The 23,386-nt window shown below is 44.9% G+C and overlaps 3 protein-coding genes across 11 annotated transcripts in view; 2 read left to right on the top strand and 1 right to left on the bottom strand.

Annotated features, from left to right (window-relative positions):
• FLVCR2 (FLVCR choline and putative heme transporter 2) overlaps positions 1–2,040 on the top strand; it is a gene marked incomplete at both ends in the record, with an annotated part of 34,857 nt that extends 32,817 nt beyond the window's left edge. The window contains one exon of the mRNA XM_082283060.1: positions 1,984–2,040. Within this exon, the coding sequence (XP_082139186.1) occupies positions 1,984–2,040 (57 nt within the window). The remainder of the gene's footprint in view (positions 1–1,983) is intronic.
• Positions 2,041–4,089: 2,049 nt separating this feature from the next.
• On the bottom strand, positions 4,090–6,639 carry ERG28 (ergosterol biosynthesis 28 homolog). 2 transcript variants are annotated; one of them, XM_082284302.1, is made up of 5 exons: positions 6,417–6,639; positions 6,133–6,223; positions 4,776–4,894; positions 4,522–4,620; positions 4,090–4,382 (listed from the first exon to the last, which is right to left on the bottom strand). In XM_082284302.1, the coding sequence occupies exons 1-4, from the start codon at positions 6,547–6,549 to the stop codon at positions 4,541–4,543; spliced, it is 423 nt and encodes a 140-aa protein (XP_082140428.1). In that variant the 5' UTR covers positions 6,550–6,639; the 3' UTR covers positions 4,090–4,382; positions 4,522–4,540. The 2 variants fall into 2 exon arrangements, with proteins under 2 accessions (XP_082140428.1, XP_082140427.1); XM_082284301.1 differs by having other exon boundaries at positions 4,090–4,620.
• The window catches only part of TTLL5 (tubulin tyrosine ligase like 5), a 130,077-nt gene continuing 113,286 nt past the window's right edge, over positions 6,596–23,386 (top strand). For 5 of the 8 annotated variants that reach the window (XR_014226539.1, XM_082284294.1, XM_082284296.1 and 2 more), the window contains exons 1-9: positions 6,860–6,983; positions 7,503–7,646; positions 11,356–11,465; positions 13,269–13,351; positions 14,139–14,245; positions 14,781–14,911; positions 15,455–15,537; positions 17,544–17,613; positions 17,893–17,977. Coding sequence is in view for 7 of the 8 variants with exons in the window: in XM_082284294.1 (XP_082140420.1) it covers positions 7,567–7,646; positions 11,356–11,465; positions 13,269–13,351; positions 14,139–14,245; positions 14,781–14,911; positions 15,455–15,537; positions 17,544–17,613; positions 17,893–17,977 (749 nt within the window). In the remaining variant the exon portion in view is untranslated. Of the gene's footprint in view, positions 6,704–6,859; positions 6,984–7,502; positions 7,647–11,355; positions 11,466–12,156; positions 12,256–13,268; positions 13,352–13,655; positions 13,724–14,138; positions 14,246–14,780; positions 14,912–15,454; positions 15,538–17,543; positions 17,614–17,892; positions 17,978–23,386 lie in introns of those variants that run through there. The other 3 variants (XM_082284295.1, XM_082284297.1, XM_082284298.1) reach the window with 3 other exon arrangements.

Here is a 23,386-nt window from a genome sequence, read left to right on the forward strand (position 1 = left end):
ATATTGTGCCTTAAGATTTCATAGTAGTGTCAGTTGATTCAGCACACACGTTATACTCACGAATATGCTGTGTACTGCTTGTGACTTCAGCATCCATGCAAACCTTTTTGTATTGTTTCTTTGCATTAAGAAAAAGCATCTTTGCTGATCTTCCATGGTTTGTAGCACATGGATTTTCTTGGAAGCTGCACCATGCTTAGCCTCTAGTGAAATACTACCAATAAAAAAATGCTGGAATTTTGTGTAGTAGGCACAAACAATGTCTACCCATTCTCTGCTTCCCAAACTTCCCTGCTCCATTTCTGTGCTTACTGTGTGGCAAGCAGCCTTCTCCTGTCCCAAAGCCATAGGCAGGCCATCTGCATGCCCTTTTCCAGTACTGTGACTCACAGCTGTGAGAGCAGCCTTCCTTTCCAAGGTGGTGGAGCCCTGCATACTTTCTGATCCTGTAGCTCCACAGCAGATGACTGGTGGTGAGACCCCAGAGGTGCTTGGGGAGCCTGTTCAGAGTTGCTTGAGTGCTTCCACAATGCATTCTGGTGGAGTTTCCTAAGTCTAAATGTGATTTCCCCTTATTCCTACCTCTGGCACCTTCATGCATCCCCCTACCCTTCCTGCTTGTTGAAGTTCCCTCTTTGCACTTCCTGGCTTTTGCTTCCAGTTTTGCTTTGAAGCTTTCCTTATCTTACTCCTCTGCTTTGGGATATTGCTGCTGACTTCTGTAAAACCTTTTCACCTACAGATTGTGTAAGAGCCTACACAAAATGAGACTGTTTCATATCTCTTGCTTCCATGCTGCCTGGACTTCTCTTGAACTGCACTGGGGATGTGAATCTCTTTCCTGTGCACCTCTGATTTCTGCCTCAGATGTCAGTCTTGCCCTACAGTGAGTAAACTCAGAGCCCAGGCTGCAGGAAACTTCACATTCACCCTTAGAATTCTACGTGCTGTCTTCTGAACTGGTGACAGCTGGGCTGTCTCACTGTAAGCAGAATCAGAACTTCTGAGAGGTATCAGAAATGCACTAGGGAAGAAGAAGTCTCGAGTTTAATCCTAACACACCCCAGAAAGGCTCAGAAGCTGAGCTTGTCAAACTCCACCCAGGAAGGCTGAACTGGAATTGCCATCATTTGGCTGTTCCATGAAGCTGAGGATAGGGTGGTAATTGGGCAGCAGTCTCCATTTTCCTTGCTTTTCCTCTGGGAAGAGCTCCCTCCATCTTAAGGTTTCAAGAAATCAGGCTAGTTCTTCTACAGGATTTATGGAGAAAAAGACTTTTGTATGTTTGCCTCTTATTTCTTTAAGATATGAGTAATCAACTTCGATGAAGGCACCACTCTGTGGAATTACCTCAGCTGTAAATCTAAGCTGGGGAAAGGGAAGAAGCAGGACAGAGGGTGCCAGCCCTTCAGTGGGCATTGGGGGTGGGCATGAAAAGACTTGAAGATGAGCAAGTCAAGCAATGTTTCTGGGAGTTGAAGAGGCCTCTGGCATGCTGGAGTAAGGACACAGAGGAGCTAGTTGTTGTGCTGAGTCTCCTGAGGATGTAAAGGATGCAAGTTCTCTCTGGTGTTTGCACAGACACTGTGCTGCCTCATGGTGTGGTGTTCCGAAGCACTTTCCCTTGCCCAGGGAACTGGCCCTGCAACTTCATGCTTTGAGGCTGAGCTTGTGTCACAGTGAGGTATTGTTGGTGAGTTGGCTGTGGGTCTGATACCTCTGGTGGTCTGAGGACTACAGCAAATAGTTTAAACAAAGTTGGACGTTGCAAAGTTGCCCTGCTGCCCCAGTGCCCCTTGCTTGGGCAGTCAAAGTGTCTAGAGAAGGCAGAGGGAACCAACTGCACTCTCTGAGGATGGCGATTCTTCTTTGGGGATTTCTGCACTAGCAGGGAGCTATGAACTACCCAGGCTCGGGCCAGCTGATGTCTCTGAAGCCTGGCCACCCAGGATCCTAACCATATTGTTTTTCTCTGACTTGCAGAAAGCGTTGCCGGAAGCCTTCTCTAATACCATAGTCCTTGAGGAATCACGGCTGTGAAATGGAGGGGAGGCAGAGCTGGGAGATACAGCCCGCCTCATTCCCATCTTTTCTGCCTGCACCATCCTCCTGTGCCATGCACCCCATGGGAGTGGGGCAGCCTCAGGACAGGAGCCCAGTGAACTGCTTGTGGAGAGTGCGAAAGAACAAAACAAGAGGGGGATTGCTTTCTTCAGTTTTATCTTTGCATCTTGCTGTTTTGGAGACTTTGGTGTTTGGGAGGAAAAGTTGGAAAAATCTGCTCTGTCCCCCCAATCCCACTATGTCTGCTTGGGAAAAGCACATGTGCTGAGAGAAAGGCCACAGTACCAGGCTAACCCTGAGCATGAGGGTGGCACCTTGCATGTGGCTGTGACATGAAGGGCAGAAGCTGGACCACACTTACTCTGTGAGCAGCCCTGGAAGAGGTTTCAGCTGGCTCTCAGGAAGAGGGATTGCTCTGCCTTGGTTCCCATGATGCTCTGTGTTGCACAGGTGCTAGTAGAGGCCTCAGTACATCACCAGCAAGTGCAAAGCAGTGCACTGGCTGCTGCCAGCTCTTTTTTTATTATTTGGCTTTCCCAGATAAAGCACTCTTAATCTGGATAAACCTCTGCTTGGAATTCACTGGGGTTGCCCTGATGTTCCTATGTATTAGGTGTAATTAAGAGATAGCAATATGCCTCCTCCTAGCTCAAGGCAAGGACTGGTTCTGCAGCCTAAATCTAGCTCATCACTACATTAGCAGCAAAAGGGAGTCAACCCAAAATTTCCCTGGGCTGAGGACTGTGTCTTCCTCCTTAACAATAAAGTGCCTTTTGCATGTATCAACAGTACATACAAACTTTTGTGAAGTGTTATATTGAGAAAACTAGCCAAGGCTGTGTTGCTCTTCACAGCCATAGAGAGGGGTATGATAGGAATCTGGATTTGCTCCTGTGTGGAAGCTTCCCACTTCATAATAGAGAACAGGAGAAGGTGCCCACTTACCAGCATTTGTGTCTTACAGACACTGCCCCTCTGTATGCTGTTTATCTTCTAAATGCAATTGTAGATCCCTTTTATTGCTTCTCCTTCCTTTCCAGCATCCCACCCCTGGTGGAGACATCAAGTGTCCTTATACTCCTTAAATTATGCAGTTACTTATTTGAGGCAGGGGACAAAAGCTATACCAAGGTGGAGTGGTTAAAAATACTCCTCTCTGACATACTATTTTTGACAAAACTTCTTTTTTTGTGAATTTTTTTTTTATACATTACATATTGATAGAGCCTGAGTTCAGTAAGTGCTTAGAGAACACTCTCAGGCACATGGTGTGATTCCTAGGGATCCTGTGCAGGGCCAGGAGCTGGACTGTGATCCTGATGAATCCCTTCTAATTCAGCATATTCTATGACTGAAGTCCTATCTTTCATAGTTTGGGATTGAGGATGGGGGTTTAGAATGATTTTCCATACAAATTTCAATGTAAAATATAAACATTTGAAGTGTACAATGAAACCTGACACATTTGTATTAAATGGTTGAAAACACTTGATATGTGGCTCATTTAATAGCCTGAAATGTTGCAGAATGGCAAAAGCATCTTTCTGACCAGTGTTACTGCTGTGTTCTTTTCCTCCCTTTGTTTTTCCTCTTCTGCATGTGAATTGTCTTCCTAGCTGGGAGTTCCTACTGGTTCTTTTCTGCATTCTGCGTGCTGCCCACTGTTTTGGGCATTATTTTCTCTAGGTCTAAGGAACTTGTTCCTGTTTTCCCCATCTTCTGTAGTTATAGTAGTTATATACTGCTTCTGTAGTGTAGTTACTCACTACGCAGGTAGCTCAGTTCTTGCTCACAGATGCATAGTTTGAGTTTGCTGTCACCAGCATGCTGCAGAAGAGAGAGCTGTTAATACCCCTCTTCATGTGTGTTACGTGAGCAGTTAGACCTGGAACTTTGTGGCAAGGAGTCAGGGAAAGGTAGGTTTGCTCTGAAGAGATGATGTATTCTGCAGCATACAGTGGAAGCTGCTGTTGGCTCTGATCCTCTACCCACTGCTGTGTAGAGAGAAAGACAAACATACCACACTGCAGATTTTTGTCATTTATTAGAAATGGACCCTGGGGCCCACACACATTCAAGTTACACAGCAGTGCCAGGGGTAGCAGCCATTCACTCTCTCTGGTCTGAAGTGTTCAGCAAATCCTGGATAGTTCTGCACCTTGTCCCCACAAGTACACTGGGAGAGAAGTTCTTAGTGCTCTGGGCATGCCAGAGACTTGGCCTGCTACCCAGGGAGTCAGTCATCAACTGCCTCCCATGAGCTTTGACAAAAACTCCTCTGGGACTTGGTCTGTGACATCAGTCAGTTGAAGCATTGCCTGGACAAGACAAAAACCACTTGGTAATGACAGTGATTGACAGAGTCCAATATTGACCCACCAGTGGGACTGGTGTCCTGGAGAAGCTCAGCTGAGCTTTTGTGGAAGTCTGGCAGTGAGGGTAGAAGATGGCACCAACCTACATAAAGCCCTCAACTTCAGTTTTTCTTCTTGTTTTTTGATAGCGCTTCTACCTCCAGGTACTGCAGCCCAATCAACATCCCCATAATAGAGAAACCTGTGATAGAGATACAGGATGAGTTGAAAATGCTGGACAAGAGCAGAGGCATCCCCTCCCACCATCCCCTCAGCTCATAGCTGCATGGGGAGTTTTTCTGGGGTGTCATAGCTCCAAGGAGAGTTTGCAGGGGGACGATGCAGCGCTCCACTTACTTGCTACCATAAGGGGTGCCATAACTCCAATTGTCAAGGCTGCAGTGTGGTATATGAAGACCTCGGAGAGGAAGTGAGCAAGGGCCAAAAAGAAGGTGAAGAGCGTGATGTGGTAGAGGCTGTTGAAGAGCAGAAACAGCAGGTTATCATATCATACTATGGGCATGAATATGGCTGAGTGGAAAAAAAGGCAAACCTGCATGCTGCCCCATCTGCTCTCACTGGCAGCACAGAAGGGACTTTGTCTCTTGCCTAGTAAGGTGCAAAAACGCCCTGGGCAACAGCTGAGAGGATAATGGGGCAGTGTGTTCAAAGGTGCATTGAAAGTCACAGGCATTGTCTGGCCTGAAGGCAGGTGAAGATGGGAGAGCATGAGCAGGGCACCAGTGCAATGAGAAGTACGTGCACACACAAAAAGAAGGTGAGAACTGGATGAGCAAAGAACTAGGGGTGACAGGACTTGGCTGATGTCAGGCTGCATCACCCAGTGTCTTCCCACCTGTGCTCTGCTACCCTCTATGGGCCACAGCTGTTGAAAAGGCAGCAGGTCCAACAGATGCAAGATAAAACTCCTCAAAGAAACAACTGACTCTTGGTAACTAGCATTGCCACCACCCCTAAAAACATATCATTTAGTCCCTGCACCTCCGTACCTTAGATAAGCTTAGGCAATTCAAGCACATACTGCCAGGCAAACTGTGACTTCTGCTGTGGGGCTGAGGGAGGCAGTGACAAAAGGGTTTTAGCAACCTCCAATAAAGGCTTTATCTACCACAGACCTCAAGTCAGGTTGCTTGGAAACCCGTCTCAGAAACATTTCTATTAGCACAGGGAGAAATGGTGTGTCTCCCACTCAGCATCAGGCTGCACCTCAGGCCTTGTCCTCAGCCCCAGGTAGGAGTGTAGGAAAGAAAGCAACCGGTTAAGACCACTGCAATGGGCCACCTAAAACTGTCCCAGTCTTTAGCTGAGCTGTCATAGCAAAAGAAGTATTGAGCATCAGTCACACTACGGCATTAGCAATTGTTTCATTAACAGGGCAGCAACACCATTCAGAAAATGCTTTCCAAGCTGGAGCTCAGAAATTTGTGACATTAAGAAGTTCTCAGATCTACCACTTTCTGACTGAGCTAAGAACAGAAAACAAACGCGGAGGCTGTCCCCACAGAGGCAGAAGGGGGCAGCAGCTATCACACAAATCCTACACTCCTATTTGAGCTTCTTCAGGGGAATGCTGTCAACACTATAGAAAGTTCAGGAACAGCTTATGATTCCCCACCTCCTCTGTGCCGCTCTTTAAGCTCAGGCTATGACTAGCAAGCAAACCTATGGATTTCTTGGGTACTGCTTTACATACGTCCTGTTACGAATGTCGATTGCGCAGAGGCAGCGGATCACTGATGACAAAAGGGTCCAGACGCCGAAGGTCCGAGCCTGGAGCCCGTTCACTGCGTAAAGAAGGAGGGAGCACATGGAGACCACGCACGGCCCTGCCTGCCACCCACAGTCCCGCCGTGAAGGCGCACGCCGGGGCAGTAGGCGGCTCCCGGGCCCCAGAGGTGGGACCCCGAGGAAAGCCCAAGGCCCACGGCTGGAAGGAGACCTCCAGGCGCCAGGGCGGCCGGCGCGCGCGGCCCTTACCGAGGCCGGGGCTGGCGGTGTACAGCTTCTCCGAGAGGAAGCCGTGATCGCGGAAGCTCTGCAGGGTGTTACCGGCGGCGATGACCGACACCATCACCAGCCAGCTGCGCAGCACGTTCAGGAACCGGCTCATCCTCTCGGCAGGCTCGAACCCCGCCCGCCAGGCCCAGGCCGAGTCCCCGCCCGTTACCGGCGGCGCTCCAGCGGCGGCACCAGAGCCCCGCCCGCGCCACCTCCCAGCACTCCGATTGGCCGCTGCGCGCCGCTCCGTGCGCGCGCCACGTGACGTAAGACCGTGTCCCGCCAATCGGATCCCTCGCCGCGCGGGGGGGGGGGGGGGCAGTCCCGCTCCGTCCCCGCCTCCATCCCCGCCCACCTCGCGGGAGTAGGGAGGGCGGTGGCAGGGTGGACTCGAGTGCGCCTGCGCAGTGAGGCGGCGGGGGCGCCTGCGCGCCGGGGCGGGGACGCCGCCCGTCGGTTGTTGTAGTAACGGGGAAGCGGCGGGAGGGGCCGGGGCTGCCTTGTGCGCCCGGCCTGGTCCGGCCCGGCCCGGCTGTGCGGGGACAGGTACGGCGAGCACGGGGACTTGTTGCCTTGGGCGCTCCTCACCGTTCTTGCTTCTTCTGGGGCCGGCGGAGGTCGCCGTGCTTGGCCTGGTGCGGAGTAGGCCGGGCCGTAGCTGCCCCTTCGGGCCGGAGGGCCGCTCCTGAGCCGGTGGAGGCGTTACGGTGTCCGGCTGTCCCCAGACAACGGGGCGGGCTTGGCGGGCGTTTCTCGTTGGGGCCGGGCCGGCCTGGCGTGGGTCTGCGGCCCGAGGCGAGGCAGGGCAGGGCAGGGCGGGGCGGGGACGCGCGTTACCGGTAAGCGCCCGAGTGGCTCTCACGGGCAGGTGCGGAGTAATCTGCTGGAAGGTGGTGCTTCTTCCTGCGCTCTCAGGGCTCGGAGGTGATGTTTGACAGATCACAGAGGTTTAACAGACTTGTTGATAGTCCTTTGAGAAATATGTACTGGCAGGAGGCGGGAGTTACCTGGTATCTCTCGCAGTCCTGCTCAGCTATGCATTCCTGCTTTTAATCCTTACTGTAGGTAGCTGCTCTTGCAGCTTGGGACTTGCTCCTGGGACTGGGCTGTATGAAAACTCCCAGAGGAAATGCCGGTTGGGATGGCTAAAGATCTGGAGGAAACTGGCTCATCCTCAGAGGAGGAAGAAGATGCTGTAGATGAACTGGAGTAAGTAGAAAAAGAACTTTCTATGTCTCTGTGCTTTCTGGTGGATCTGTAGTAATTTGAAAAGACACATGCATTTCTTACCTTCCTACCTATGAAGTGAAAGATGGTTGGTTTAGGCCTTAAGCCTATGGGCAGGCTGCCAACAGCTGCAGCCTAAAAGACCACCACGTCCACCAGGGTTGAATGTGCAGCTTTTCTTTGGCTGCTCTGAAGTCCATAGTTTCATGGATTTCTTTCTGTCATGTTCCTAAGCTGGGAGCTTTTTTGATAATATCAAAATATTGTCCCTTTGTTTTCTTTTTCTTTTTTTTTTTTTGGCATGTGTGTGGTTTTTGGATTTTTTTTTTTTTTTTTTTTACTGCTGCAGAGATTAGAAATCTGCTGTATGGTAGACTGATATATATGTTTTATGGCCTTTTTAAAAAAAACTGTCTTGTGATAAATCAGCTACTAGACTTCGTATTTCTTACTAGTAACAAGTCATAATGTTTGTTCCATCTTTGTTTAGCAACTTCTTTTAGCTTTGCTTGTGAAGGAATTGTTCCCTTATTCTTTCCCATAGCAGAATCCCTTTTCTGTTTGACCTGGACCTATTTCACTGTGTCCTGTTAGAGTTTTTTTGGGTGCACATTGTGACTGAGTGCCCAGCTGCAGACTACAGTGACTTAAGACATTTAGAGGAATGTTACTTCATAGCAAGTCGTTGGCTTGGGTTTGCTAGATCCTCATGGATGGAAAGGTCCAGAACTAACTTCACCTCGAATGTAACTGTAACAGTATGTCTGCATCAAGTGATGGGGGGTCATGCTAGGAATGAATGACTGTCACCTGGAGGATTGAGCCTTGCTGCAAATCCTCAGGACAGGCTTAGTATAAACTCCTGTCCTGTTGCCTCAGTTCATTTTCCACTTACATAAGGCTCTGGCCTGTAGTGTAAACTCTGGAAGCTTCTTGGGTCCCTTCCAGTCTGAATAGCTGATTATACCCCAGGTGTAGATTTTTTTAAAAAAATATTTTTTAGAGGTAGCAGAAGCAGTTGGGAGTGCTGTGAGGTTAATTTGTCTGCATGATAATGGTAGTAACTTTGTTAAGAGGACCAAGGCTACCCTTAAGAGCCCTTGTCCTAGCATCAGGTAATTGCCCTTACATCTCTGTTACTTTGTTCTAAGTGTTGGAAGTGTTTTGTCCTATGTAGCTTCTCCAAACCTTTGGTAGACAATGATCTTTCATATTCTATAGACAAATCCTTTTGTATATCTCTGTCAGTCTTTGTATTTCTTCTTGTTAGTGTAGATAGAGAGGTCTCTCCAACCCGTCAGTCTCTGTTTTCTGTTAACTTTTTCATGTTTTTAATTTTCTTGCGCAGTGGTAATAAACAGCCCGAGTTTTATTTGCCTAGGACGGTTGACAGGGTTTTTTTATGTAATCCTCGAATTTGATATAACAGGTCTTAATTTTTTTTGGTGTGTCCTTAATTTCTCTGAGGAGATGATATTTCCTAGTGTAGTCTTGTTGTTTTGTACAGAACTGATCACTGCATTTCAGAGTCTGTAGCTTAAGCGGTGCACTGGGGGGCATAGTTCTTGAATTCTGGGCTTGCATTCTGCTGTATCTGACAGGAATTGAAAGGGAAGAATACACAGCTTTATCCATTGTGTCGAGCCAAGTCTGTTCTAGTCTCTCACACTCTTCATTAGTGCTTTTTTTGTGCACTTCAGACTCCAGTATTACAACCAGGTAGACTGCACTGATCTGCGGTTCTAAAATTGGAGGCTGGAACCTGCATTGCAAGGTCTGGTTGTGTGGATACAAGCAATTGTGGTTTATTGTGAATTATAGATCTTGTTTTCAGGCTATAAATTCAGAGAACTGTAGCTGTGAAAGCTCATGAGACTTCTCCTAAATTATACCCAGTAAAATAAATACAGAACTAAACAGAATTAAACAGAACTTGGACTGGCAAGACCAACTCAAAAAGAGGGTGATCTAGAAGACTGCCTTTATAGCTGAGTACCAAGGGTGCTGTATTGCGGTTGAGTGGCCAGTTTTTGGTAGTGGGAGGGCTACAGGGGTGGGTTCTGTGAGAAGTTGCTAGAAGCTTTCTCCGTGTCTGACAGAGACAATGCTCCCATATGGACCCGCCCAAGATGGAACCCAGGAACGATGGTAGAAACACCTCTGTGATAACATATTTATGAAGGGGAAAATAAGTTATTGCATGAGGGTAATAGTGCTCAGAGAAGAGAGGAGTAAGAATATGTGACAGGAAGAACTCCGCAGACACCACAGTCAGAGGGCAAGGAGCTGCTCCAGGTGCTGGATCTGGGACTCCCTGCAGCACGTGGTGAAGACCATAGTGAAGTAGCTGTGCCCCTACAGTCCATGACAATCTATGGGGGTACAGAGATCCACCTATAGCTTGTGGAGGAGCCCCACACTCAGGTGGATGCCCAAAAGAAGGTTGGGATCCTAAGGGAAGCCTGCGCTGGAACAGACTCCTGGGAGGGACCTCCAGACCCATGGAGAGAGGAGCCTACACTGGAGCAGGTTTGCTGACAGGACTTGTAACTCTGTGGGGGACCCATGCTGGAGCAGCCTGTTCTTGAAGTAATGCACCCTGTAGGAAGGGGAACGCATGCTGGAGCAGTTCATGAAGAACTGTAGCCCGTGGACAGGATTCATATTGGAGAAGTTTGTGGAGGACTGTGCTGTGAGAGGGACCCCATGGTGGAGCAGGGTATGGACTCTCCCTGAGGAGGAAGCAATGGCAGAAACAACATGTGATGAACTGACTGTGACCCCCATTCCTCATCTCCCTGCACTGCTGAGGGAAAGAAGGTAGAGATTCAGGAATAAAGTTAAGCCTGGGAATGAGAGAGGGGTGGGGGGAAGGTTTTTTTAAGATTTGATTTACTTTTCATTATCCTGCTCTGATTTTGATTGGTAGTAAGTTCAATTAGTTTCCGCAAGTCGAGTCTCTTTGCCTGTGACAGTAATTGGTGAGTGATCCCTCCCTGCCCATAACTCATGAGTCCTCCGTTAAATTTTTTCTCACCTGTCCAGCTGTGGAGGGGAATGACGGAACAGCTTTGGTGGCTGCCTGGCATCTAGCCAGCGTGGAACCTGGAACCACCACAGATGCCTAGCATGTGTGTGTATAAGTCAGCACAGGCAGGGCTTAGGTACAACCACAAAACTGCGGCTGAAATGCAAAGAGTAGATTTCTTTTTGTTACCTTGCTGACTGGGGGATCGCCAAAGCAGCCTCAGAGGCACACAAGCAGGGAGGCAGGCACTGTGGAGCTTGGTCCTTGCTAGAGGATCACCGCAGCTGCTGCTCACACCTGTTTTTCGGGGATTCTTGCAGGTGTATTTTACCACTGTGCTTTGACTTTGCCCACAGTAGGGCAGGAGTCTCAAGCATGTTCGATAGGGTGCCTTGAAGTCTACTGCAGTCCTGTGCTATCTGACCTCAGATACTCCACTTGTGAAACACACAAAGATAGACAACAGTTACAATGTTGCATGTAAGTCGCTTAAGCATGTTTACAGTCCTCCTCACCAATCTTCCACTATTTTCCCCAGTGTGTTTGCTTATGTCCTGTCCACAGGCTAGGTGGGTTAGGTATGGAGACTTGCTGTGTCCTTATTGTAAGTAACTGCTGCATGTGTGAGGCTCAGCAGTTGCTTAAACTGTCTTGTCATTTCAGGGATCATCCGTGTATCAAGTGGACCGGTGGTGGCTGCAGGCGGGTCCCTGTCTTGGTGTTTCATGCTGACGCTATTCTGACTAAGGACAGCTACCTCCGTCTAATTGGAGGTGGGTGCTACTATGTGCCAGCTTTTGGCTTGAAAGCATGAGGTAAAAGTCTCTTACCTAGATGTTCTCTTCACTTTGTGGTGGGAAAAGGACATAGTAGGAAAGAAATTACAATCCTCTCTGGTGTCTGACCACTGAGACATTCAGAAATGCTTAATCCATTGGTGAATAATAATGTCTTTGGATTATGGTGTCTGTCCCTCCACTGGGCCCTGATGCATTTTGAGTTGGAACGGTCTGCTTGCAAATTGAACTTGGAGGCCATGCTAGAACTTAGAACCAGGATATAAATTCACTATAGCTAAGACCTTAAAATCAATCATTGCAGTGAATTTCGAGAGCATTTCACTGGGAAATAAAGCAGACAGCCCCACAGTTGAACAATAATAAGCTGTAGTAACAAATTCCTGAGTCTACAGCCTCGTAACTGTGAGAAGGCCATAAACAGAATAATTGCTGGCAGCATTTGACTTGGAAGACAAAACCTGTCTAGTGTCAAATAAGGGAGAGACTCTAAAGAGGCCAAACAGTCACTTTGGATTTGAACAGTTAGTACTTGTGGGTGTGTACAGCTTAGAGCTCATTCTGGATGTGCTGAGTTGGAGAAAAGCTAAAATCTACTCAGCTTCTTTTTGTGAAGGTGCTGACACTTTTCTTCTCTTGCTTTTTCCTTTCTTAGGTAATTGGTGCTTTCGTTTCTAATATCCTATCCAAGCAGAAATGCTTCTGGCTCACTGGGGTAAGGGGTGGAGAAAGTGGTTTATATGTGGAAACTCCTGCTCCTTTTCATGTGAGTTAAAAATATACTTGGGTGGTGCCAGAAGCTGATGGTAGTTGTAACTTGCATTTTTACTGGAGCGTGAGGTCTCTTCTGCTTTTTCTCACATGGTTTAACAAGTTTACTGCTAAATAGTGCAACTTGTTAAATTTCCTTCAGCTTTGTCTGGTTCCTGATCATGATACTTCCTACCTTTTTGACTTATTTTTGTTGATAGAACATATTTCCTGAAGTTTAATCTAATCTTCACCCTTTTATTCTCAGTTTGAATCAAATTGTAAAATGTCTTTTCTAGGCAGTTCTGTATTCTGGCATTGAAATTTCTTTCTCTATTGTCTTTGAACTCTTTTATGGATTGCCACATCCTTTTATATGACAGCTGACCTCTAGTCTTGCTACTTGCTTTTGGTTTATCTTATACCTCCAGGGCTGCTTACTGCTTTTGTTTTTATGACTTTCTACTTGCATAGTGAGTTTATCTTTTTATTTCCTTGTATTTACTATTTACTTTATCTCCTACTGTATTTGCAGTTATTTGTTGGAAGATCAGTACAGGTGGATGAGATGTAGACAAAAATTCGGTGCTTTATCTTGGGTTTTCAGGATCTAAAAAGTAATCATGTAAGCTAGCCATGTCAATGAGGGGCATAAGACATAATTACTTACAGCTAGGAATACCGATGTTGAGTAGAGAAGAAAGCTGAAATCATGTCTGGAGTGTTATAAAGCAGTCTATATGATGGAATATTTAAAAAAACCCCAAACTGGGTATTTGTTAAGCTGTCCTGTGCTTTATTTTTATATGATGGGGTTCTGTGATGCAACTATATTATAACTAAGGATTGATGTAAGTCAGTTCAGTGATGCTGATGTTGGCATTTCCTATCTCCCCTTGCCTGTTATGTGCTGCTCTGTGAATTAAATGCAGCTGTACTGTCTGAGCCCTATTCTTTGGTAGCATGAGTGACTTTGGTTTATTCTTCCAGGTGCAGACTCTAATTCCATATCTCTTTGCCTCTTCACAGAGCGCTTCCACATGTCCTATAAGATTGTGCGAACAGACAGCCGGCTCGTTCGGAGCATTCTGACTGCCCATGGATTTCATGAGGTGAGTGCAATGAACTTCTCATCTGATTTTGTGCTGGGCTGGGAGGTGATGATGATGTTTTTGGATTTTTTGTGGGTTTTGGTGTTTCTGTTTTTTTTTTTTTTTAAACTCTGCAGGGTTAGAACCAGGAAATTGCTGTCATCCCCCCTGAGGTTTTTCGTTTAACGTACTCTGCTAGTCAGACTCAAGATATGTCATGATTTTGCTCTCTCAAAGGAGAACCCATTAGTCTTAAGCCTGAAAAAATAGGGAAAAAGGAATGCTGAAGTTTGGTCATGTGCTTTTTCTCTTTTTGCTTTTACAGTGTCACACCCATGGGAAGATCTGAAGGATTTAATCTCTCAGCCTTTACAAGCTCTCAGAAGTATTGATGTAGTGTTTCACACTTCTCTTCTAGCACCTGTCTTGCTCTAAAGAATGTCCTGTATACAACTAATGACAATTTGATAGATGTGTATGGTTGATTTTTTTTTTTTTCCTGAGTAACAGCAACTTAAGGAATTGGTCTGACAAGTTTCCTGAAGAGATTTAAAATGCTTTAAAAATTGCATTTAAAATGTCTATGAAAATAACAAACTCACAAGTTTCTTTAGGAAAATTTGACATGGTTATTTCCCAGCATGGGAATACCTTAGGGCAGCAGCTGGGTTGAATTGTCCTTATATTAGAAGTAGAGGAGACTGTCTTAAACTAGAGTTGCTTTGGCCTTGCAGATCTAGGGACAAGTGGTGTTGCTTTTCATTAGTTTGATGTTTTTGTGTGTGGTGTTTATTATGTTGCTTTTTAGGTTCACCCTAATAGCACCGATTATAATCTCATGTGGACAGGATCACACTTGAAGCCCTACTTGCTGCGCTCCCTTACAGATATTCAGAAAGTCAATCATTTCCCTAGGTAAGGCCTTGATACCATGTTTTGTTGAACATCTCTGTGATGATTTGCAAAAGTCTGAACATAGATATACCCCCCCAAAAATACAGTATACATGGTACTGTAAAATCCCAACAGACTGGGGCAGTGTCACATGCTGTCTTCATTCTAAATGATCTTTGGGGTTTTGGGGGAATAATATATGAGTTAAAATGCTTGTCTGTAGCCCAAATGCTGGATTTTTAATTTTATTTTCTTTATTTGATTGTTAAATTATTTGTGACTTCAGGTTTTTAGTTAGAGAGATAGTCCTGTGTCCCCAGCTAAGGTTTGTAACCACCATTATAACAGATTGCTGTGCTTCAGTCTGTCTTGGGAATTGCAAGAAGTGCTACAGCTGATGTTAGTACAGCCATAAGGTAGAGGCAGTAAAGCTCAAGAGTAGTTGCAGGTTGGGGTTTAGACATCTGACAAGGCTACAGATACTTTAGTAACTAGGACAAAGGGTTGCTGTAATGTTGGGAGAAAATAGATAGAGACTCTTGTTTTGGGACTTCAGGTCATATGAACTGACACGAAAGGACAGACTGTACAAGAACGTTTCTCGAATGCAGCTGACCCATGGGTTCAAGACATTCCATATCTTACCTCAGACCTTTATCCTCCCGACAGAGTACCAGGACTTCTGCAGTAAGTGAATGGCTGGTGATGCCCAGACAAGAAACAAAATAATGGGGGGTGGGGGGAAGGGAATTATTTTTAATATCCTAGCCTTTTGATCGTGCCAGTGGTTAAGGCAACAAAATTAGAGGAAGCTGGGAAGACAGTAGAAAAAGTCCATATGATTTTTTTATGTAATTCATACTCTGCTGTTTACTCCATGCATATGGGTTTAAGACTCCAAAGTTGAGGGGGTTTTATGTGCACACTGTTGTTGATGATCAGCTTCACAATATCCCTGCCTAATGCCTGGGAGTACTGAAGAGAAAAGTGCCGAAAGGAGGCACAGGGCAGAAGAATGAATCTATCAGAGCAGCAGGACGGGCTTCAAGGAGGGGCTGTAATAATTGCAGTGATTCCAGAGGGGTAAAATAACACATTGAAAAAGCAGACTTTGATCTCCTTGGGGAGTTCTCTAAAGCTTTTACTGTAGGCAACATTCTTGATTCCTGCTCCTCTGTTAATAAGCAAAATGGAAGATGTTGCAGACTTGTGCTGTTTTCTTTTAACCAGGTACCTATTCTAGGGACAGAGGCCCATGGATAGTGAAGCCTGTGGCGTCTTCCAGAGGTCGAGGTGTCTACTTGGTAAATAATGTAAGTGTTCACTGAAAGGACTACTCTCCAGTAACACTGTCTTCAAAACGGTGTCAGATTCCAGGCAAGAGGCATGGAGGCATTGAACTGGACATTGGCCTTACTCTTAATTTCAGCCATATATTAGTGAGCAGTTCAACAGCCCTGAGCAGCTTGCAAAGCCTGCCTGGGCCTGGGCTGTGTAACCAAAAGCAGTCTATCTCTTTGTATGCTGTGCTCATCTTGCAATCTACCTTCAAGTCTTAGCTTATTAGGACCAAGCTTATACTCCCTGAGACAATTTGGGAAGCCGCGCTGCTTCATGCTCTCATTGTGGCTGACAGTAGGCTGACCTTGGGAAGATTTCCAGAACTCTCCTTAGTTGTTTCCTTGTGTGACCTAAACAGTCCTCAGACAGACCCCTTGTCTCCCCACTTCCCCATGGAAAAGACCAGTTTAAATGAAACTTGATAGAGTAGGCAGTGTATCAGTCTTAAAACTGTGTTATCTAAAGGTCAGTGTGTTCTTCCTGAGGTGTAATGGGGATAGTTCTTTGAACTCAAATGTGCTGGTTTTAGTGTCTTTTGCTCTTTGTGGGCTTTGCAGGGAGTTAGGTTGTCATAGGCAACAAATACATCTGAACAGGAGCCAAACACAAGGGGATTCCAATAAATATGCTCAACAGCAAAATGACTGTTGAGTCATTTTGCTTTCACTCATTTGAACCCCTTTAGCCTTCCCTGCACTAAAGGGGTCATGCTGCCTCATCTGTTCTCTACTTGGATCATTTCCCATAAAATAAGGGAGCAATTCGCCAAGTGTATGAGGTAAGTATTTCCAGAGCTACACTCAGTTTTTTCTTTGCTTGAAAGGGAGGAATGAGCTCAGGCTCACATGGCAGTTGGCCATGACATGGGGAAAATACCCTTCTGGGACCAATATCCCTTTGTGTATTTCTGTTCGAGAAGCATTGTAGCTAATTCGGCCCACAGGCCAGTTTCCTTCAGTGTGATGCCATTAAGAGTGTCTTTCAGAATCTCATCACAAAAGTTTTAGATAACAGCAATAACCACCCCCCCCCCACCCAACAAATAACAAACCTTTGCATTTCCCTGATCCATATAGAGCAGTCTATCACTTTCATGTGATGTTCTGAGGGAAGTTGAGCTTGTTCTCTCACATTCTATATAAGCACTTCATATGCTTAGGTTTTCTGCTCATGATGCTGGTGTTGTGGCTGTATACATGCAAAATTGAATAAAGGCAGAATCCCGTGGTTCTCTTCCCTCTTGCAAAGTGAAGGCAAGGAAATGTTGTGCAAGAAATTGTTGAGTAGTTAAAACTGGTTACAAGAGAGGCTTGCATACAGCAAAAAGTAAAAGCTTTTTCTACAGATCCCATGACTTTGTGATGTGTATTTGTCATAGACCTTTCTGTTCTGAGCAACAAGTGTAGCTTCTTTTGGGTACGGGAGCTCCTGCTGTGAACTGAGACTCAGTAGAACGTAGGCAAAAAGGTTGGATACCAGCCCAGGATGTAGTTATAAAGATCACAAGTTGAGTCATTTTCTTCACTTGTGACGTCCTCACCAACTACAGTTACATACTCCTTCCTGTGACTTCTAAGCCCCTTCTCCATGTGTCTGGTTAAATCCTTGAGAAGCAAACATAGTAACAGTTACTTGTTAGATGTGGGGATTTTTTTCCTTGGATATTTTACATCATTACCATGTGGCTGTTAAATCTGTATGCTACTCTGAGTATTTTACTGGAAAATTCAATGGGCAGGTTGTTTTGGCAATTTAATAATTCCCAGACTTCTCTTTAGGATCTACTTACCTTAAATGTGTTGTGACTGACAGTTATGTTTTTTTCATTTTGGTTTTATTTCTTCCTTTCCCAGACATAGTTATTGGTATGGGTGGCTTTAGGAGGGAAAGGCAGGAAAAAACGGTGCATTTGGTCTAATTTCTTCTTATTCCTTACATATCCTGTTTTTTCACGCCTAAATTCTCTGTTCTTCTACAGCCAAGCCAAATTATTGTGGAAGACAACATCCTGGTGTCTCGTTACATCAGCAATCCCTTGCTCATAGATGGTAAGTGTGCTTAGGAATTGCTTTTCTCCCTTCCCCCAACCCTGCATCTGAGGATCTCTGCAACCTTTGCAGGAGTTTAGTTGAATAATTGAGTGGTCTAGCTTGGTCTAGCACTAGACAAATGTAACTAGAGAATTCATTAAAACCTGGAAGCTTTTCAACTGGGATAGCTTCAGGCACTTATGTCAGCAGCAGATAATGGTTTCTTTTGAAATTCCTCAACTGGATATGATGTCTGAAAGATACTGCAGTCACCGACTCTTGACAACTGTATTTCAGATTTCAAGTTTGATGTGCGTCTCTATGTTCTGGTTACATCCTATGATCCACTCGTTGTCTATCTCTACGAGGAAGGATTGGCCAGGTATGGGAGAAGTTGTCTTTTTTGGTGCACGTGCACTTGGTGATCCGGACATTTCTTGGCTTGCCTCTCTGCTCCTGAAACAATAGTAAAATGAGGAAAGTGCCAGTTAGGGAATTCTGCAGAGTTTAAATAGTTGATACTTCACCATGCTGCGTCCCATCAGGTTTCTTCATATAGATTATAGAATCTTGAGGGAGGGATTTTATTGTTTTTATATATAATTAATAAAGCAAGTTTTCCGCTCTCAAGGGTTGAATGGCCAAACAGATCATCACTGGCATGTTCATTCTCAAGGCTGAGTTCTTCTTGAAACTTGGGATTATTGATCCCTTTGGGCCTCTTCTCCATTCTCCAAGGGGAAGGGAATCCAAGCTTTCTCAAATTTATCCTAAAAAAAAAGTAGTTGGAGACCTGTTAATGACTGTATTGGTATTTCTTTTAATACTTTCAGTGACTCTTCTAAATTTTAGGTCAGTATTTGTATTATCTGCAGTATCCAGTAAGTGGTTTTAGGCTAGTTCACAGTTTTTACCCTGCAAGATAACAATTTTCTTTTGCGTGTAAGCCATGAAAGATACCTAAGATTCCCTAGAATCAACACTTGTCTTCCAAAAATACCTGTTTTTCTTCATCACAGAAGTCTAGCAAAATATTTGTCTGTAGTAACTAATAGATTTGAAGCAATCACCCCTCTGAATTCCCAACAGAATTTTAACTGTAGTGATGTTTGAGAAAAGAGCACCACACGATTCTCTTCAGTAACAGTTCTAAGTAATGCTGTATCTTTCTTACAAGCACATCTGATGTACTCAGAATATCTCTAGGGTTCATGCCTGACATGGCTCTGACTTGGGTAGATACTGAATCCAAATTATCGTTGTCCCAAGAAGATAATGAGTCCCAAAGGATACATAAATAATGATCCCACAAGAAATATCCATTAAATCAATGAACACCCTTCAGGTGTGTTGTGATGTGCCTCTGCCTGCAAAGATAATGTGAACACATTTTTTTCCCTAAAAGGAGGCAGAAAGGGGAAGCTCGTGTTTATAAGTGGAAAGCTTGACAACTATATTCACTTTAGAAAGGGAGCCTTAAACATGCCAGGCATGCAAGACTTTTCTCTTGGGAACTGGCAACTAAATTGTTAGCTGCTAATATTGCATGTTTTTGGAAAGTGAAGAGGGAAACAAGATAGCGTAGATTTTCAGCGTGTTCTCAGAATGGGCAGTACATAGCAGGCCTTCAAAAATAGGATTTGCACCATCATTAATATCTTAAAGGTGGTTCTGCTGATTTTGTAACAAAGGAGTTTACTTCTGGAAAAATCCATCTGTATAAACACAAGTGCTCTACTCTGAAGATAAGTGTGCATTTTTGCCAGTAGAGTAACATATTTTGCATGAGGGTAAGAGTGTAGAAGTGCGTATCTGGGTTTCCATTCAGAAGCATCAGTCTCAACAATTCTGGACTCTCAATTGCTAAGATCCCATCTTGCAGCAATACTTACAAATCACTTTTCAGTGTTCTGAAATCCTTAGCAGTTTTATGTGTGTTTAGATTCCATTTGTTTAAACTGTTATCAAATCTGGTGGACATGGTGTCGACGCACATGACAAGTGGAACATACATCTACAGGACACCACAGTATTACTAATTAAAGTTTTCCTTTCTTTCAAATTGCATGCCATCCTTCAGCTTTCTGTGAGGGGTAGATAGTATATGCAGACTAAATGTGCCACTAGGTATCTTAATGCTACTTTGTGATATGGTCAGCTCTACCAGTACAACTGTGGAAGAAGTGTAGAGGAAATGAAAATAATGAGCTGTTATCCCTCTTCCAAGGTCCTGACTCTGGAGAGTAGCTCTGGTTCTTTTACTAAACTTCAACTGCCCACTGAGCAGTTTCAGCTGAAGTGTCAGCTATGGCAAAAGACTTGCAGTTGAAGCTATAAGTTTACTGCAGACAGTATCCTTCATTATTCTTAAGCTTTTCACATCTACTGTGGCTGTACAGCTGGTATGTTCCTGCAGCAAGTGCTGGCAAGCTCTCTTTGGAGGACAACACTCAAGGTGAGCAGAGGCTGATAAAAGTTTAGGTGGGCTCTTCTGTGTGGCCTCCAGATGGCACTAGTGGATTTCAGTTGTACCAATTTGTATTTTCCCCGTACCCTGCATTTGCAGATTCAGTTGGTGAGAGGTAAAGAACCTGGAGCTACTGGAGTATGGCTTCCTATTTAGCTGTTTTGTCATTCATTTTAAAATGTGAGTTATGTGCTGGGAGAGAGCATTGTAATTGCCTCACATACTGTAATGCTTTGGTTTAAAGCTGGGATAAAAGTTTAGCTGTGCAGGGAGAGGGAAATGTATCAGCCTTGGGGAGTAGAAGCTGTTTTTAATTCTTTGCTTAAGAAAAGAACCCCATGCTGCTTAAGGGTAGAAGCAATTTCTAGCAGAGAACTGGGAGGTAATGTCAGGGTCTGGAATCCAAGGTGGTATAGAAGCAATCTAAGGTGAAAACTACCAGCAGAACAGAGCACTCTGGTTTTGGAACCTCAGCTGGTGTTTGAGGTGCACTATGATGACTTCCATGTTTTGAATTTGCTTTCTGAAGGCAGATAGTCTCTGAAGTGTAATAAGGGTGACCTGGCTTGGTCTTTTAATTTTTTTTTTTTTCCCATTTTCTTTGTCTGAAAGGTCATGTTCCTCTGTAGTGTTTTGCTTTGCATATTCCAATATTTCCATATTCCACAAACCTGACTGTTTCAGTAAAATTGGTGGCCTCTACCAAAAAAGGAGTGCTATCAGGAAACCATAAGATGTAATGATCTTTACAAGGAACAAACTTGGTATAACAAACATTTGTGATGTTTGACTAGATATTTCCTCAGGCCTTGTTTCTTTCTGGCACAGCTAGACTTGTCATGACATGATCTAGAGTGGAATTTGAGGCTTCAGAGCTGAGGAGAAGGAAGGGATTGTGGATCCAACATTTTTGTACCTTCTATTTCACTTTCCAAGTTTCCTCTGAAGGAGATAGGAAGGGTATGTACCCAGATGTGTGTAACAGAGCCTTCAGCTGTTGTGCTGGAAGTACCAAATAACTATTTGGTTTGCCCTGGCCAAAGTTCTCTCTCTCTTTTTTTTTTTTTTTTTAATGCAGTTTTTCAGGAAGATAATGACTTCAAAATGTTTGCGTCAGGGGTTTTTGTTTGTTTGTTTGTGGTATTTTTTGTTAGTGTTTTTTTGTTTGTTTATCCTCTAAAAGAATACGGAGTAGAACTTAGGAAGCACTGATGTTGAGTAGGTTCATTTTCTAGCTATTTCCGCCCTACTCCATGTGGAATAAGCTGTATAAGGGGACAGAGCCACAGGTGAACAGAGCCAACTATCAGACTTCTGGAGAGTTATTGAGAGTGGTATCAGTGAATGTGCTCTGTTTTTATCTTTTGTTACATACAGCTTTTCTAGTCGTGCCTCCCTCGAGCTCTATCAAAACTCCTTGCATATTTTATGCCTGGTGCACCTCTAGAAGGAACGCTGCTAACAGATTCATTTGGAGATATTCAGTGATCTGTTTGGAGGGAGTGGAGTGGGGTGGGGATTTTTTTCTCTTGAGGCTTGAAACAAGACTGAAGCTGTTCTTAAGACATAAAGCAGCACTGGGTGACTTAAGATCCTCCTGTTGGATTGAAAAGTGCATTGAACACTTTTCTAGTACATATTAAAAAAAAAGTAGACACAGTGTGCTGCCATACATCTGTTAAATTGGCAGATATTTAGTAACTTTGTACTGGAAAGGACAATTATAATCTAGATTGGGTGTCTGTGATCACAGACTGGAGAATTGTAGCTGGGGCCTTTGCATTGAAGGTATAGGTTTGGAAAATGAGATGGTCATGGCAAGCTTGGTCCAGGTTTGCCTGAGGGTGTAATTCTGTCACTCAACCATACATTAAAAATCTTGGTAGTTTTATTTATCTGTGATTTCCAAAACAGGCGATATATTTATTGACATACCTTTTATATCTTAGTTTGAATAAGAGGTACATTGTGAATAAACTACAGTCTTAATTATAAACTTTGACATGCTTTTGAAGGTGACTCACCAAGCCCAATTATGTGGGAGTCCCAAGGCTTCCCTTAGAGCCAACTGCTGAATTGGTGGATTATGCTGGTTTTTGGAGGGGCATTCATGTATGTAGAGAATAACAAGCCTGACTTGTGCCTGAAGTACAGCTGAAGAGGACATAGGGCCAGAAATAGCTTGTGCTGTTTGTGCACCTCCCCTGTTTTGCTAGTTCTCTCTTGTCTAACTTCCCCTCCTTCTGTGTGGGACAGAAAGGAGCCTGGTGGACCTCTCTTGCTTGGTGTCTGCAGGCATAATGGGGGCTTGACACATAGTGTGGGGAATTCATAGTGAAGTGGCTCCTTATTTTGGGGAGACTTCTCGATAGACTACTTTTTCTCCTAAACCATGTTTAGACAGCCCTATTTCTGAGCTTTAATAGCTGGAAGGATCCTAGACCATCAGGAACTTGTCATTCAGATTTACACTGAATTTGAAAAATAGATTAGAGAAAAGGGAAAGGCAAAACTGAGCTGAAACCCAGACATTCTTGCAAAAGGCCCAAGGAGCAGCAGCTCCTTGGGGAGACTTTCCAGTGGGACAGAAGGGTTCGCTCTGGGGTTAGACAGCTGGGCTTCACAACACCTGCCACTAGCTGCCATGCTGCCACTTGAGCTCATACCACTCAGTCTCGCGACACCCTTCCTTCAGTAGCCTGGCTTCCTAGTTGACACTGGCTCCTCTGGGATATTCACCATTTCTGTGCTGGATTCCTGTGGTTTCCAAAGAATTCAGGTGCTTGCTTTGAGCCAAGGCATTCACATTAGCTCACAGGCTGCGCTTAGGCCAGAGCTGGCTGAGCCAGCCACAGCAGCCCCATCCCTCTTGCCCAGCAGCCTCTGCTCCTTAGGGAGTGTAACTCATTTATTTCTGCATGGACACCTGGGATCAGGCTACAGCTACGCAGAAGCTGTGCAGCAGTGTTATTCACTAGATGTACCTGCTGGGCTTCCTGCCAGTAGATAGTGCATCGAGCCAGAAGACTTTATGTTGCTTCCTTACTTTTTAATTAAGATAATCAGATTCAGATCACTGAGGTGGATAACTACTGAATCACTGAGGTGTGTAACTGCATGACCCTACTGTTGTGCTTAGCAGACAGGCTACTAAGCAGTTGTTAAAGCTGGTCAGCTCTTGGTGACAGTCTGTACGATGAGAAACTAGAGAGTGGGAGAAACAGAACATGAGAGGTTCACCAAATCACAGAGTGGATGAGGTTGGAAGGGATCTGGTCCAACCCCCCTGCTCAGGTGGGGCCACCTAGGTCTGGTTGCCCAGGA

Source organism: Coloeus monedula (assembly GCF_965178545.1).
Source record: "Coloeus monedula genome assembly, chromosome: 6".
Classification (NCBI taxonomy): Eukaryota; Metazoa; Chordata; class Aves; order Passeriformes; family Corvidae; genus Coloeus; species Coloeus monedula.